A 16,845-nucleotide genomic window follows, 5' to 3' on the forward strand; every position below is an offset into this window, starting at 1 on the left:
TGTGGAGGGGGGGGGGCGGAGATGGGGGGTGGGTTATGGGGGGCGGGGCTTTTAATGATCCAGAAAAGACATTTAAACTTCTGAGAGGTTAAAAAGACGTTTCTCTGGAGGAAGAGGAAGAGGAGGAGGAGGAAGAGGAAGAAGAAAGATGGACGACGCTTCACTCGACTGTTTGTGTAAATGTGTCGATTAAAGAATAAAATCAGCTGATCGTGTTTATTTAACGGGTGACGCTGCCGCCCCGCCCCTCTACTTCCTGTCGGTGGAACTTTAACCACGCAGCACTTTAGGACAGGGGTGTCAAACATGAGGCCTGTGGGCCAGATCCGGCCCGCCGAGGGGTCCACTACGGCCCACTTTCCTTATTCCTCCCTTCCTTTACATCTTCCCTTCCTTCCTTTCTGTCTTCTTTTTGTTCCTTCTTTTCATCCTTACTCCTTTCCTTCCTCCCTCCCTCCTTACTCCTTTCCTTACTCCTTTCCTTACCTTCCTCCCTCCCTCCTTACTCCTTTCTTCCTTTATTCCTTCCTTCCTTCTTTCCTTACTTCTCTCCTAAATTCCTTCCTCTTTTCATCCTTACTCCTTACCTTCCTCCCCCCTCCCTCCCTCCCTCCCTCCTTACTCCCTTCCTTACCTTCCTCCCTCCTTACTCCTTACCTTCCTTCTTCCCTCCTTCCTTACTCCTTTCCTTCTCCTAAATTCCTTCCTTCTATCTTTTTTTCCTTTCTTTCCTTCCTTCCCTCCATCTTTTTAATGATTGGGCCCACGTGAGATTAAATGGGTCTGTATTTGGGCCTGACGTGCACTTACAGGAGAGATGGAAATAAAAACATGGTTCTTTCTTTTTTTCTTTTTTTTGGGGGGTTTTTGTTTGTCTGTTTTTTTTGTTGTCAGAGTTTATGAAGAATATGAAGAATATAAATAATTGTGAGCAGTGATTGAATGTTGTGTTCAGGATTACAGGAAAATAAAACACACTAACACACACCTGAAATATCTCCGCTGCGCAATCTCCTCAGTTACTCTTCAAAAAGATGCTTCAACCCTCCTGTTGTCCTCAGCTCAAGGAAGGAAGGGAAGGAGTGAGGGGGGAGGGAGGGAGGAAGGAAGGAAGGAAAGAAAGAAAGGAGTAAGGATAGAAAGAGGAAGGAATTTAGGAGAGAAGGAAAGGAGTAAGAAGGGAGTGAGGAAGGAAGGAAAGAAAAAGGAGTAAGGATGAAAAGAAGGAATTTAGGAGAGAAGGTAAGGAGGGAGGGAGGGAGGATGAAAAGAAGGAAAGAAAGGAGTAAGGATGAAAAGAGGAAGGAAGGAAAGAAAAAGAAAGGAGGAGGGAGGGAGGAAGGAAAGAAAGGAGTAAGGATGAAAAGAAGGAAAGGAGGAAGGAAGGAAAGAAAAAGAAAGGAGTAAGGATGAAAAGAGGAAGGAATTTAGGAGTAAGGAGGGAGGGAGGAAGGAAGGCAAGAAAGAAAGGAGTAAGGATGAAAGGAAGGAATTAAGGAGAGAAGGAAAGGAGTAAGGAGGGAGGGAGTAAGGATGAAAGGAAGGAATTTAGGAGAGAAGGAAAGGAGTAAGGAGGGAGGGAGTAAGGATGAAAGGAGGAAGGAAGGAAAGAAAAAGGAATAAGGATGAAAAGATGAAGGAATTTAGGAGAGAAGGAAAGGAGTAAGGAGGGAGGGAGGAAGGAAGGCAAGAAAGAAAGGAGTAAGGATGAAAGGAAGGAATTTAGGAGAGAAGGAAGGAAAGGAGGGAGGAAGGAAGGAAAGGAGTAAGGATAAAAAGAGGAAGGAATTTAGGAGAGAAGGAAAGGAGTAAGGAGGGAGGGAGGAAGGAACGGAGTAGGGAGGGAGGAAGGAAGGAAAGGAGTAAGGAGGGAGGGAGGAAGGAAAGGAGTATGGAGGGAGGGAGGATGAAAAGAGGAAGGAATTTAGGAGAGAAGGAAGGCAGGAAAGGAGGGAGAGAGGTAGGAAGAAAAAGAGTAAGGAGGGAGGGAGGAAGGAAGGAACGGAGTAGGGAGGGAGGGAGGAAAGAAGGAAAGGAGGGAGAGAGGGAGGAAGAAAAGAGTAAGGAGGGAGGGAGGGAGGGAGGGAGGGAGGGAGTGTTGAATCAACCTTTATATCTACGCCTGTGAGTTTCTACAGGAGCCCAGAGCGGACAAACCAAACACTGGCCGTAAGGGTGAGGGAAGTGTGCGTGTAGATGTTCAGTCTCACCACTAGATGGCGGTAAATCCATCACTCTGCACCTTTCAGATGTTTAAAAACTGTTCTGATTTGAAGAATAATTTGTGTGACGTCATAAAACACTGATCCTCCTGAACTCTGCTGCTGTTAGAATAATAATACAAAACTAATATAATAAAAGGATTATAAATATCTTAATCAAAAGCCAAAGATTTTAGGTTTTGCTTTTTGGAATAACAAAATTAAAAATTAAACAAAAACAAAAAATCAGATTAAACAGTGATGATATCAGAGCAATGGAGAACATAACAAGAAAGCAGTGTGTATATATACAGGCTCACATTACAGATGTCATATATAATAATACTGCAGTACTTTTACTGTAATACTGCATACTACATCACTATAATACTGCAGTACTTTTACTGTAATACTGCATACTACATCACTCATAATACTGCAGTACTTTTACTGTAATACTGCATACTACATCACTATAATACTGCAGTACTTTTACTGTAATACTGCATACTACATCACTATAATACTGCAGTACTTTTACTGTAATACTGCATACTACATCACTATAATACTGCAGTACTTTTACTGTAATACTGCATACTACATCACTCATAATACTGCAGTACTTTTACTATAATACTGCATACTGCATTACTCATAATACTGCAGTACTTTTACTTGTAATGGAGTATTTGTACATAGCAGTAAAGTTAAATGTTGAGCAGCTTTTAACTGAGACTTTACTGTAAATGAGGAAACAGTTGTTTCCTTACCTCAGATCTACGGTTTGCGTCACAGAGCCGTCAGGCTGCATTCAGCAGAAACACGGAAGTTTAGTAACAGGAAGTGAAGCTCAGTCAGTCGTTGCCTCTGAGAGCTGAAATGGCGCAGAGAGATCAGCTGGACCGAGAATCCTTCTCCTGTTCGATCTGTCTGGATCTACTGAAGGATCCGGTGACTACTTCCTGTGGACACAGCTACTGTATGAGCTGTATTAAAGGATTCTGGGATGGAGAGGATCAGATGAAGATCTACAGCTGCCCTCAGTGCAGAGAGGCCTTCAAACCGAGGCCTGTCCTGAAGAAAAACACCATGTTAGCAGCTTTAGTGGAGCAGCTGAAGAAGACTGGACTCCAAGCTGCTCCTGCTGATCACTGCTATGCTGGACCTGAAGATGTGGCCTGTGATGTCTGCAGTGGGAGGAAGCTGAAAGCCTTCAAGTCCTGTCTGGTGTGTCTGGCCTCTTACTGTGAGAATCACCTCCAGTCTCACTATGAATCACCTACATTTAAAAAACACAAGCTGGTGGAGCCCTCCAAGAAGCTCCAGGAGAACATCTGCTCTCGTCATGATGAGGTGATGAAGATATTCTGCCGCACAGATAAGAAGTGTATCTGTTATCTGTGCACTATGGAGGATCATAAAGGCCACGACACAGTCCCAGCTGCAGCAGAAAGGACTGAGAGGCAGAGAGAGCTCGAGGTGAGTCGACTAAACATCCAGCAGAGAATCCAGGACAGAGAGAAAGATGTGAAGCTGCTTCAACAGGAGGTGGAGGCCGTCAGTCGCTCTGCTGATAAAGCAGTGGAGGACAGTGAGAAGATCTTCACTCAGCTGATCCGTCTCCTCCAGAAAAGAAGCTCTGATGTGAAGCAGCAGATCAGATCCCAGCAGGAAACTGAAGTGAGTGGAGTCAAAGAGCTTCAGGAGAAGCTGCAGCAGGAGATCACTGAGCTGAAGAGGAAAGACGCTGAACTGAAGCAGCTCTCACACACAGAGGATCACAACCAGTTTCTACACAACTACCCCTCAGTGTCACAACTCAGTGAACCTACAGACTCATCCAGCATCAATATCCGTCCTCTCAGATACTTTGAGGATGTGACAGCAGCTGTGTCAGAGCTCAGAGATAAACTACAGGACCTCCTGAGGGACGAATGGACAAATATCTTAGCGGCAGTGACTGAAGTGGACGTTTTACTGCCACAACCACCCAAGACCAGAGCTGAGTTCTTAAGATATTCACGTGAAATCACTCTGGATCCAAACACAGTAAACACAGAGCTGTTATTATCTGATGAGAACAGAAAAGTAGAATGGAAGGCTCCACAACAGTCTTATTCTAGTCACACAGACAGATTCACTTATCATCTTCAGGTCCTGAGTAGAGAGAGTCTGACTGGACGTTGTTACTGGGAGGTGGAGAGGAGAGGAGTAGTTCGTGTAGCAGTCGCATACAAGAATACCAGTAGAGCAGGGGATGAATCTCTATTTGGACGTAATGACAAATCTTGGTCTTTATATTGTTCCACTAACAGTTATGGATTTTCCTTCAACAACATTATAACTCGCGTCTCAGGTCCTGTTTCCTCCAGAGTCGGAGTGTACCTGGATCACAGAGCAGGTATTCTGTCCTTCTACAGCGTCTCTGAAACCATGACTCTCCTCCACAGAGTCCAGACCACATTCACTCAGCCTCTCTATGCTGGACTTTATGTTGGTCTTACATCCACAGTTGAGTTGTGTAAAGTGAAATAGACAGAAGTCATTTCAGACTTCATGTGTCAGATGTTGTAATTCTTTATGTTTCTGAGCTTCTCTTTGTTCTAAATCAGGGGTGTCAAACATGCGGCCCGTGGGCCAGAACCGGCCCGTCGAGGGGTCCAATCCGGCCCACTTTCCTTCCTGTGTTTTTTTTCCTTCCTACCTTCCTTTATCCTTTCTTTGTTCCTTCCTTCCTTTCATCTGTCCTTCCTCCCTTCCTTTTTTCCTTTCTTCATTCCTTCCTTCCTTCTTTCCTTCCATCTGTCCTTCCTCCCTTTCTTCCTTCCTTCTTTCCCTCCATCTTTTTAATGATCCGGCCCACATCAGATCAAATTGGTCTGTTTGTGGCCCTTGAATGAAAATGTGAACTTCTCTTTGTTCTAAATGTTAGTTTCATGTTTGTATTGATGTATTTGTGTCTGTTGTTTCTTAAACAGAGAAAACAGCAGAACTTCCTTCATCACAGATATTTTGTTCTCATCACTTTGTAAATTCATAAAGAAATGTTCAATCAAACTGTAATGATCATGATAATAATCATTAATGATGTTCTTGTACATAGCTGACATTCTGGGTTACACTAACTGACTGTGTGGATGAAGTCAATCTGAACATGAAATCATTGATCACACTTTACTGATTGGATGTGTCAACAATCTGAAGCTTCAATAATCAATAAACACCATTTTATCAACAGTGATCAAAGTGTTTTCTTTCATTCAAAGCTTGTGTACTTTTACTGTAATACTGCATACTACATCACTATAATACTGCAGTACTTTTACTGTAATACTGCATACTACATCACTATAATACTGCAGTACTTTTACTGTAATACTGCATACTACATCACTATAATACTGCAGTACTTTTACTGTAATACTGCATACTACATCACTATAATACTGCAGTACTTTTACTGTAATACTGCATACTACATCACTATAATACTGCAGTACTTTTACTGTAATACTGCATACTACATCACTATAATACTGCAGTACTTTTACTGTAATACTGCATACTACATCACTATAATACTGCAGTACTTTTACTGTAATACTGCATACTACATCACTCATAATACTGCAGTACTTTTACTGTAATACTGCATACCACATCACTATAATACTGCAGTACTTTTACTGTAATACTGCATACTACATCACTATAATACTGCAGTACTTTTACTGTAATACTGCATACTACATCACTATAATACTGCAGTACTTTTACTGTAATACTGCATACTACATCACTCATAATACTGCAGTACTTTTACTGTAATACTGCATACTACATCACTCATAATACTGCAGTACTTTTACTGTAATACTGCATACAACATCACTCATAATACTGCAGTACTTTTACTGTAATACTGCATACTACATCACTATAATACTGCAGTACTTTTACTGTAATACTGCATACTACATCACTATAATACTGCAGTACTTTTACTGTAATACTGCATACTACATCACTATAATACTGCAGTACTTTTACTGTAATACTGCATACTACATCACTATAATACTGCAATACTTTTACTGTAATACTGCATACTACATCACTATAATACTGCAGTACTTTTACTGTAATACTGCATACTACATCACTATAATACTGCAGTACTTTTACTGTAATACTGCATACTACATCACTATAATACTGCAGTTCTTTTACTGTAATACTGCATACTACATCACTATAATACTGCAGTACTTTTACTGTAATATTGCATACTACATCACTATAATACTGCAGTACTTTTACTGTAATACTGCATACTACATCACTCATAATACTGCAGTACTTTTACTGTAATACTACATACTACATCACTATAATACTGCAGTACTTTTACTGTAATACTACATACTACATCACTCATAATACTGCAGTACTTTTACTGTAATACTGCATACTACATCACTCATAATACTGCAGTACTTTTACTGTAATACTGTATACTACATCACTATAATACTGCAGTACTTTTACTGTAATACTGCATACTACATCACTCATAATACTGCAGTACTTTTACTGTAATACTGCATACTACATCACTCATAATACTGCAGTACTTTTACTGTAATACTGCATACTACATCACTATAATACTGCAGTACTTTTACTGTAATACTGCATACTACATCACTCATAATACTGCAGTACTTTTACTGTAATACTGCATACTACATCACTATAATACTGCAGTACTTTTATTGTAATACTGCATACTACATCACTCATAATACTGCAGTACTTTTACTGTAATACTGCATACTACATCACTCATAATACTGCAGTACTTTTACTGTAATACTGCATACTACATCACTCATAATACTGAAACACACATGAAGCTGCTGTACTGCGTTGGAGGCCGGTGTGATCTGACTGAGGCCTGCTGTGTGTCAATGATGATGATTCATGTGCAGAGCTCACTGCTTCCTCTCTCCTGAGACACAGAGGAGGAGGAGAGAGGAGGAGGAGGAGGAGGAAGAGGAGAGAGGAGGAGGAGGAGGAGGAGAGAGAGAGAGGAGGAGGAGGAGGAGGAGAGAGGAGGAGGAGGAGAGAGGAGGAGGAGGAGAGAGGAGGAGGAGGAGGAGGAGAGAGAGAGAGGAGGAGGAGGAGGAGGAGAGAGGAGGAGGAGGAGGAGGAAGAGGAGAGAGGAGGAGGAGGAGGAGGAGAGAGAGAGAGGAGGAGGAGGAGGAGGAGAGAGGAGGAGGAGGAGAGAGGAGGAGGAGGAGAGAGGAGGAGGAGGAGGAGGGGGGAGAGGAGGAGGAGGAGGAGAGAGGGAGGGCCGCATCCCAATCCGTTTGCTGTGCTGCCTCAGAGATCAGAGCAGCAGCTGGTTTCCTGTCAGAGCTGGAAGAATACTCTGATCCTTTACTGCAGTAAAAGTACTGCAGTATTATAGTGATGTAGTATGCAGTATTACAGTAAAAGTACTGCAGTATTATAGTGATGTAGTATGCAGTATTACAGTAAAAGTACTGCAGTATTATGAGTGATGTAGTATGCAGTATTACAGTACAAGTACTGCAGTATTATAGTGATAGTATAGTGATATATTATTATATATGACATCATTAGATTATTAATAGTGAAACACAGTACAGTTAGCTAGTTTATACTACTTTATATACAGTTAGCTAGTTTATACTACTTTATATACAGTTAGCTAGTTTACACTACTTTATATACAGTTAGCTAGTTTATACTACTTTATATACAGTTAGCTAGTTTACACTACTTTATATACAGTTAGCTAGTTTACACTACTTTATATACAGTTAGCTAGTTTATACTACTTTATATACAGTTAGCTAGTTTATACTACTTTATATACAGTTAGCTAGTTTATACTACTTTATATACAGTTAGCTAGTTTACACTACTTTATATACAGTTAACTAGTTTATACTACTTTATATACAGTTAGCTAGTTTATACTACTTTATATACAGTTAGCTAGTTTATACTACTTTATATACAGTTAGCTAGTTTATACTACTTTATATACAGTTAGCTAGTTTACACTACTTTATATACAGTTAGCTAGTTTATACTACTTTATATACAGTTAGCTAGTTTATACTACTTTATATACAGTTAGCTAGTTTATACTACTTTATATACAGTTAACTAGTTTATACTACTTTATATACAGTTAGCTAGTTTATACTACTTTATATACAGTTAGCTAGTTTACACTACTTTATACACAGTTAGCTAGTTTACAGTACTTTATATACAGTTAGCTAGTTTACACTACTTTATATACAGTTAGCTAGTTTATACTACTTTATATACAGTTAGCTAGTTTATACTACTTTATATACAGTTAACTAGTTTATACTACTTTATATACAGTTAGCTAGTTTACACTACTTTATACACAGTTAGCTAGTTTATACTACTTTATATACAGTTAGCTAGTTTATACTACTTTATATACAGTTAGCTAGTTTATACTACTTTATATACAGTTAGCTAGTTTATACTACTTTATATACAGTTAGCTAGTTTATACTACTTTATATACAGTTAGCTAGTTTATACTACTTTATACAGTTAGCTAGTTTATACTACTTTATATACAGTTAGCTAGTTTAGTCCAGTGGTTCCCAACCTAGGGATGGGGCCCCTCCAAAGGGTCAGCAGATAAATGTGAGGGCTGCTGAGATGATTAATGGGAAAGAAGAAAAAACAAAGTTCTGATACACAAATGTGTTTTCAGTTTTTGGACTTTTTCTCTAATCTTTGATTTTTGCTGATATGTTGGATCATTTGAACATTAGTAGTAAATGTATTTAGAAACATTTTCGTAAAGCAGTGTTGAGTAGTATAAAGTATATCTGTCAGTATAAAGCTCAGTATTCTCTATGTGAGTTGTAATAAAGCTCGTAGTCTCCAGTGAAGGGTTGTGTGGAGGAAGCTGCTGCTCTGAACGGGACGCGGCCACCGGGCTGCAGTCAGCTGACAGTCCGACATCTTGCCTCCGACCGGAGGAGACGAGTCTCCGGTTTTCACGGTCAAATGTCGTGATGGAGTAACGGCAGGGCCCGGCGGTTCTCTCAGCGGTCCTTTCTCTCTTTCTTTCTCTCTTTGTGTGTGTGTGTGAACGGTAAGAACACAGAGCTCGGTGACCTCCAGCGGGCGTCTGTGTGTCCGTGTGTCCGTGTTTAGGCTCTGCTGCAGCGGGGAGCTAAGAGCCAGCCGCCGGCACCAGACCTCCTTTAAAAAATCAGTGGTTTTAATGTTGTATCGCTTCTCAGCACCAGCACAGCTTTTTATGGTCGGGATTTAATATCTTTTATGAATCAATTGGAGCCATTGTTTAATTCGGCATATATAAAAAAGCATATATCTTTAATAAAACTTGACTATTAAAGACAAATAACTGATGTTTTGTGCAGATTTGGCGCTATCTGCAGCTGCATCGGGACGTACGTGACTGGGCGGTAACGAGACAATAGATGAACTGATTCGATGCAAACGGTGTAAAAATGAAATATTATCCATATAAATGATGCATGTTTGTTCTTCTTCATGCCGAAAGCACCAAAAGGCTCCAAAGTGACCGACCGGTTAAATGTCCCGGTGGGTTGTTCGCGTTGCCCCGGTGATGCATCGGTCCCGTTTAAAATGACCGGTTTCTTAACGGAGTTCTGACCGGGAGACATTTTTTTTATAGCATTTCTCTTCCACGTTTAACCCTTAAACAGCCAGTTAGCAGCATGATTAGTGAAGCTTAACCTTTAATTTGGTAGGATTTAAGCTTTGTAGGTTTTATACTTTAATATAAAAGATCCGTTTATAAATTAGTATGTGTGATGTTAACCCTTTATAGGACACTCATTGAAAGGAAGGATGGATGGAAGGAAGGACAGAGGAAAGAAGGAAGGAAGGTAGGGGGGAAGAAAGAAAGAGAGAAGGAGAGAAGGAGGGAGGGAGGAAGGGAAGAAAGAAGGAAGGAAGGAAGAAGAAGAAAGGGGGATGGAGGGAGGAAAGAAGGAAGGGAGGGAGGAGAGAATGAATGATGGAAGGAAGGAAGGAGGGACGGAGGAAGGAAGGAAGGGAGGAGAGAAGGAGGTAGGGAGGAAGAACAGATGGAAGTAAGGAAAGGAAGGAAAGAAGGAAGGGAGGAGAGAAGGAGGTTGGGAGGAAGAACAGATGGAAGTAAGGAAAGGAAGGAAGGAAGGGAGAAAGGAAAAGAGGAAGGGAAGGAAGAAGGCAGGGAGGAAGGAAGGACGGAGGAAAGAAGGAAAGAAGGAAGGAAGAATATTTTGGGATATTTACAGAAGTTACCAAATATAATTATTTTATCATTTTATATTCGACACATTTTTACATAGTAAATAATATGTGACTTATTGTTATGGAAGTCAATTCATGCCAGAATAAAACAAAGTTCCAATAAATCACATTTTATTTCTATAGCAGCTTCCATACAGACTAGTGCAGGTCAAAGTACTTTACAGTTATTTAATTGACAAGCTGACGAAAAATAACAATAATGTGATTTTAAAAAGGAATAAAACAAAGAACAGGATGTAAAAGACAAAACTGGAGACCGATTGCTGCAAGAGAAAATGAAAATTATTAAAATGCTTAAAAAATTCAAATTAAAATATGTGGAAATAAATAATGAATAAATAAATAAATTAGGTTAAAATAGATTAAAAAGACAAAAGAAAAGTAAAATTGAAAATTTAATAATTTTGACCTTTAACCCTCCTGTTGTGTTCGAGTCAAGGAAGGGAGGAAGGGAGTAAAGGAAAGAAGGAAGAAAGGGGGATGGAGGACGGAAGGGAGGAAAGGAAATAAGGAAGGTAGGAAGGAAGGATGGAGGAAAGAAGTAAGGAAGGAAGGAAGGTAGGAGGGAGGGAGGGAGGAAAGAATGTAGGAGGGAGGGAGGGAGGAAGGAAGGAAGGAAAGAAGGACATAGGAAGGAAGGAAGGTAGGAGGGAGGGAGGGAGGAAAGAAAGTAGGAGGGAGGGAGGAAGGACAGGAAAGAAGGAAGGAAGGAAGGAGGGAGGGAGGAAAGAAGGAGAGAAGAAGAAAGAGAGGAAGGTAGGGGGAAGGAAGGACAGAAGGAAGGAAGGAAGGAAGGAACAGTCAAAACAGACGGGTCAATTTTACCCGGGAGGACGACAGGAAGGTTAAACTTTTGTTTGATTTATTTCATTTTATCTTCCATATAACTCTAAAAGGATGCATGTGTTTATATTTGTCTTCCTCTAATAATAATAATAATAAGTATTATTATAATAAAATAAAATTTATAATAAAACTCAAAAGTAAAAATTATGAAAACTAAACATACAGTCGGCTGCTGATTATTGACGTACATCTCCTAAAAACATGTTACTGGTGTTTTAATACATCATTTATTCAATATGTTTTTATAATAAAAGTCTAAATAGAATAAAATAGAATGCCTTTATTGTTTTTGCATGTTAACGTACAATTAACAAGGTTATTCTTAAGTCATACCTATTGAACCAGAAATCTGCTAAAATCTATTTTAAAAGTGCAAAGATAATTAATAAAGGTTGACTGAAATGAGAATGAGAGAAGATTTAACTGCAAACATTCAAGCTTTAATATTTAAACTTTAACTTCCTGTCTGTCCTCAGTGAGCCTTCATCATGATTGGAGGACTCTTCATCTACAACCACAAGGGGGAGGTGTTGATCTCTCGGGTGTACCGCGATGACATCGGGTGAGTCAAACCACGTTGAGATGGAAGAATCACACACACACACACACACACCTATATTTAATATGTTAACAGTAGGGCTGTCAAACGATTAATTTTTTTAATCGAGATTAATCGCAGAATTTCCATAGTTAATCGTGATTAATGGCGTTTTGAATTGCATGTTTAAAATCCTGTTATTTTCCATTTGAAGGCAGTTTTAAGCCCATAATGTAAAGCATTTCTTACCAGAGTGTCTTAACTGGGAATCAATCACGGCTCTGCTGCGACTCCCACACTCCAAAATGGTCCTTTGGTGGAGCTGAGGCTGGCTTGGCTGCACCTGGGTGTTTAGCGTGGAGGTGCTAACTCAAACTCCACGTACTCCGGTGGTAGTTAAACTCCGTTTGACACAGGTTGCATTTTACTTTTGACTTGTCAACTGAAGCGTCTGGAAGTGTTTTAAAGTTAAACAAGCCGTTCAAAAGTCCAGTAGCTCTCTTACTTTCCATCAGCGCGGTAGGTTTACTGCAGGAGGCCACTTCAAAGCATAGCGCTACAGCTAGAGGAGCCGTCTACGGGGGAGTAGAAGGGACAAAAAGGCTTGCAACATTAAAATGAGATTTAAAAAAATTAACATGTTATGGATTGCATTAACCCCCCCCACCCCACACACACACACACACCTAGTATACGCTGATACGGATATATCAGTGCCAGGCTGATATATCGGTGTGGGTCTAATGTTGGGTGTTACGACCGTCTGACCCGGCTCGTCCCAAAAGGGCCAGAGTCATAAAATAATGATTTTATTAACAGACCACAAATCAATCTCCAGCTTAATGGAGATGGGCCGGCCAACACGAACAGAAGGGAAGACATCCAGACCGGCCCACAGGGGGTCATAGGATCAGGTCTCTTCTCTCCAAACTAAACCCAACAGAAGGAAAACCACGGAAACAGGATCAAACTAACAAAATATACAACAGGGATCACACAACCTGCTGGACATGGAAGAGAGATGATTCAGGTTCCTCCCGTCTTTATAGGTCCTGCATCAGTCAGGTGATATGTCATACCAAGGTGGTCCAGAAGGGGTGGGGGGGGGTAGTGGTATGTAACCCCGGGTGTTTCAACCCTTAACTGCAACATCCTCCAGTTGGCAGTCCTTCCTTTTATACCAGAGCCAAGCAGAGACTGCCTCCCCAACCCTGATAAGCCCAGAGAGCAGTGACTCTAACCCCCCAACAGGAAACAGCCATGTCTGCCACCTTGGACCAGGTCTTGGTGCTTCAGACTCTTCCTCTCAAGGGCCTCATCATAGCCGTCCTCCCCCGCTCTGACCAGCTGACGATGTCCGGTTCAGTGATGTTTGGACGGTCATTTCCTCCCACTCCTGCACCCTCTGGAGGATTTGGCTCTGGTCTTCCTCGCTGTAGTCCTTGTGCGGTTGTTGTGGTCTTGTCCTGGCCTGCTCCAAGATGTCTGTCAGAACTGTGAGCACCTCATCCTGTACCTCCCCAGGGTGAGAGCCTAACCCCCATCAGGTCCACCTTGCTAGATTTCCTGGTGATGAGAGGAAGGATATGCAGAACAGCTCCAACCTCCAGAGTTCGGCTCATGAGACTTTCCAGTTTTGGGAGATCCCGTTGGGTCTGGGTTCCCTGGGTTCCCTGGGTTCCCTGGGTTGATAGCTCCACAGCCTTCACCCTTGTTTAAGGAATGATGATACCAGTACCAATCCAAGAACCCTTAAAGTGATCCTGATACCAGCTGAGTCCTTCATTAGATACCCATCATGTGAACAGAAGCATGAACTCCTCCACATCTAGATTAGGTTTGAACGCTTGTGTTGGTTGGCCGTGAGCGAGTCCGTATGAATAATCATATTTTCTAGCTCTGGGTGCAAAAAGGGTTGATTGCAGGTATCGTTTGACGGGAGACGTTTCCATACTACTTGATATTGATTTATTACCGAGCCTTCTGTACTTCCTCCTGCTGCCGTACCTCCACCTGGACCATTTCCCTTTCTCTCCACTGATGGAGGGGGGCGGTTCCCAGCACCTGCCGACCTGCGCCGGGGTTCCTGATGATGTCCTTCAGCTTCAGTGAGCCTTCAGCCTGCCCCCCCCTCTGACCAACTAGTCTCTGGAGTCTCTCATCACCCTGCACTTTGCATCCTTGAACTCCACACAGGAGAAAGGGAGCTGGTCTGATGTAGTCCCAAAGCCGTGGCGCTGGGAGGGACTCACGTTGACCTGACCTTACCAGACAGCCAATCATCTTCCTGTTTGTCCGTACTGGAGACGTTACTGTTGTCAAGCACATGACGGGCTTCTCCCTGATCACCATGCGTCTTCACTTCTTAGACCTGCACAACATCCCTGCTCATGATGCCGGCTCTGATGCTGTGGTTGTTATGGTAACGGCATCCTTAAATCCTCTTATCGGGGGTCCTTGCTGATGATGCCGTGATAAGGGGAGACTGCATCCCGTTTCGACCCCTTTTTCTAAGTCCTGCCTAACTGTATATAAAGTAGTATAAACTAGCTAACTGTATATAAAGTAGTACAAACTAGCTAACTGTATATAAAGTAGTACAAACTAGCTAACTGTATATAAAGTAGTGTAAACTAGCTAACTGTATATAAAGTGGTGTAAACTAGCTAACTGTATATAAAGTAGTATAAACTAGCTAACTGTATATAAAGTAGTGTAAACTAGCTAACTGTATATAAAGTAGTATAAACTAGCTAACTGTATATAAAGTAGTGTAAACTAGCTAACTGTATATAAAGTAGTGTAAACTAGCTAACTGTATATAAAGTAGTGTAAACTAGCTAACTGTATATAAAGTAGTACAAACTAGCTAACTGTATATAAAGTAGTGTAAACTAGCTAACTGTATATAAAGTAGTATAAACTAGCTAACTGTATATAAAGTGGTGTAAACTAGCTAACTGTATATAAAGTAGTATAAACTAGCTAACTGTATATAAAGTAGTATAAACTAGCTAACTGTATATAAAGTAGTGTAAACTAGCTAACTGTATATAAAGTAGTGTAAACTAGCTAACTGTATATAAAGTAGTATAAACTAGCTAACTGTATATAAAGTGGTGTAAACTAGCTAACTGTATATAAAGTAGTATAAACTAGCTAACTGTATATAAAGTAGTATAAACTAGCTAACTGTATATAAAGTAGTGTAAACTAGCTAACTGTATATAAAGTAGTATAAACTAGCTAACTGTATATAAAGTAGTGTAAACTAGCTAACTGTATATAAAGTAGTATAAACTAGCTAACTGTATATAAAGTAGTGTAAACTAGCTAACTGTATATAAAGTAGTATAAACTAGCTAACTGTATATAAAGTAGTATAAACTAGCTAACTGTATATAAAGTAGTATAAACTAGCTAACTGTATATAAAGTAGTATAAACTAGCTAACTGTATATAAAGTAGTATAAACTAGCTAACTGTATATAAAGTAGTGTAAACTAGCTAACTGTATATAAAGTAGTGTAAACTAGCTAACTGTATATAAAGTAGTATAAACTAGCTAACTGTATATAAAGTAGTATAAACTAGCTAACTGTATATAAAGTAGTATAAACTAGCTAACTGTATATAAAGTAGTATAAACTAGCTAACTGTATATAAAGTAGTATAAACTAGCTAACTGTATATAAAGTAGTATAAACTAGCTAACTGTATATAAAGTAGTATAAACTAGCTAACTGTATATAAAGTAGTATAAACTAGCTAACTGTATATAAAGTAGTGTAAACTAGCTAACTGTATATAAAGTAGTGTAAACTAGCTAACTGTATATAAAGTAGTATAAACTAGCTAACTGTATATAAAGTAGTATAAACTAGCTAACTGTATATAAAGTAGTATAAACTAGCTAACTGTATATAAAGTAGTATAAACTAGCTAACTGTATATAAAGTAGTATAAACTAGCTAACTGTATATAAAGTAGTATAAACTAGCTAACTGTATATAAAGTAGTATAAACTAGCTAACTGTATATAAAGTAGTATAAACTAGCTAACTGTATATAAAGTAGTGTAAACTAGCTAACTGTATATAAAGTAGTATAAACTAGCTAACTGTATATAAAGTAGTATAAACTAGCTAACTGTATATAAAGTAGTGTAAACTAGCTAACTGTATATAAAGTAGTGTAAACTAGCTAACTGTATATAAAGTAGTATAAACTAGCTAACTGTATATAAAGTAGTATAAACTAGCTAACTGTATATGAAGTAGTATAAACTAGCTAACTGTATATAAAGTAGTGTAAACTAGCTAACTGTATATAAAGTAGTATAAACTAGCTAACTGTATATAAAGTAGTATAAACTAGCTCCACCTCCAGCAGCTACAACAGTAACATGCTGCTCTAACACTGATGCTTCACTATTAATAATCTAATGATGTCATATATAATAATATATCAGAGGGAGGTCGCTCAGATAGTCTCTCTCTCTCTCTCTCTCTCTCTCTCTCTCCGTCCTCCTCCCTCTGTCCCTCTGGATGCTGCAGAGCTTCGTGCTGCAGCCTGTATCTGTTGCTAGGCAACAACATCAGCAGCAGCCCTGCAGCGATGACAGAGCCTCAGTGATGATGTCACCTGCGTCTGAGGACAGACTGTGACTAAGCATCAGCTGATCATTCACACAGATGATCAGTTAGTCATTTAACAAGCTGAAGCACCTTTAAGCAGTTATCAACATGCTCATCAGTTAATCCACTGTGTGTGTGTGTGTGTGTGTGTGTGTGTGTGTGTGTATCTGTGTATATCGATGATAATCAGTCTCTCCTTCTTCTTCTTCTTCTTCTTCCTCTTCTCCTTCTCCTTCTCCTTCTT

General features: G+C 39.9%; 1 protein-coding gene across 1 annotated transcript; it reads left to right on the top strand.

Moving 5' to 3' along the window:
* The first annotated feature begins 3,083 nt into the window (after positions 1-3,083).
* LOC128360938 (E3 ubiquitin/ISG15 ligase TRIM25-like) lies at positions 3,084-4,739 on the top strand. Its single transcript, XM_053321500.1, has one exon. The coding sequence runs from the start codon at positions 3,084-3,086 to the stop codon at positions 4,737-4,739; it is 1,656 nt and encodes a 551-aa protein (XP_053177475.1).
* The last annotated feature ends 12,106 nt before the right edge of the window (positions 4,740-16,845 follow it).

This window comes from Scomber japonicus, chromosome 6 (genome assembly GCF_027409825.1).
Source record: "Scomber japonicus isolate fScoJap1 chromosome 6, fScoJap1.pri, whole genome shotgun sequence".
In the NCBI taxonomy this organism is placed as follows: Eukaryota; Metazoa; Chordata; class Actinopteri; order Scombriformes; family Scombridae; genus Scomber; species Scomber japonicus.

Bases quoted from the DNA above. Each gene is read 5' to 3' on its own strand.
- LOC128360938 (XM_053321500.1), top strand. From the start codon at position 3,084: ATGGCGCAGAGAGATCAGCTGGACCGAGAATCCTTCTCCTGTTCGATC.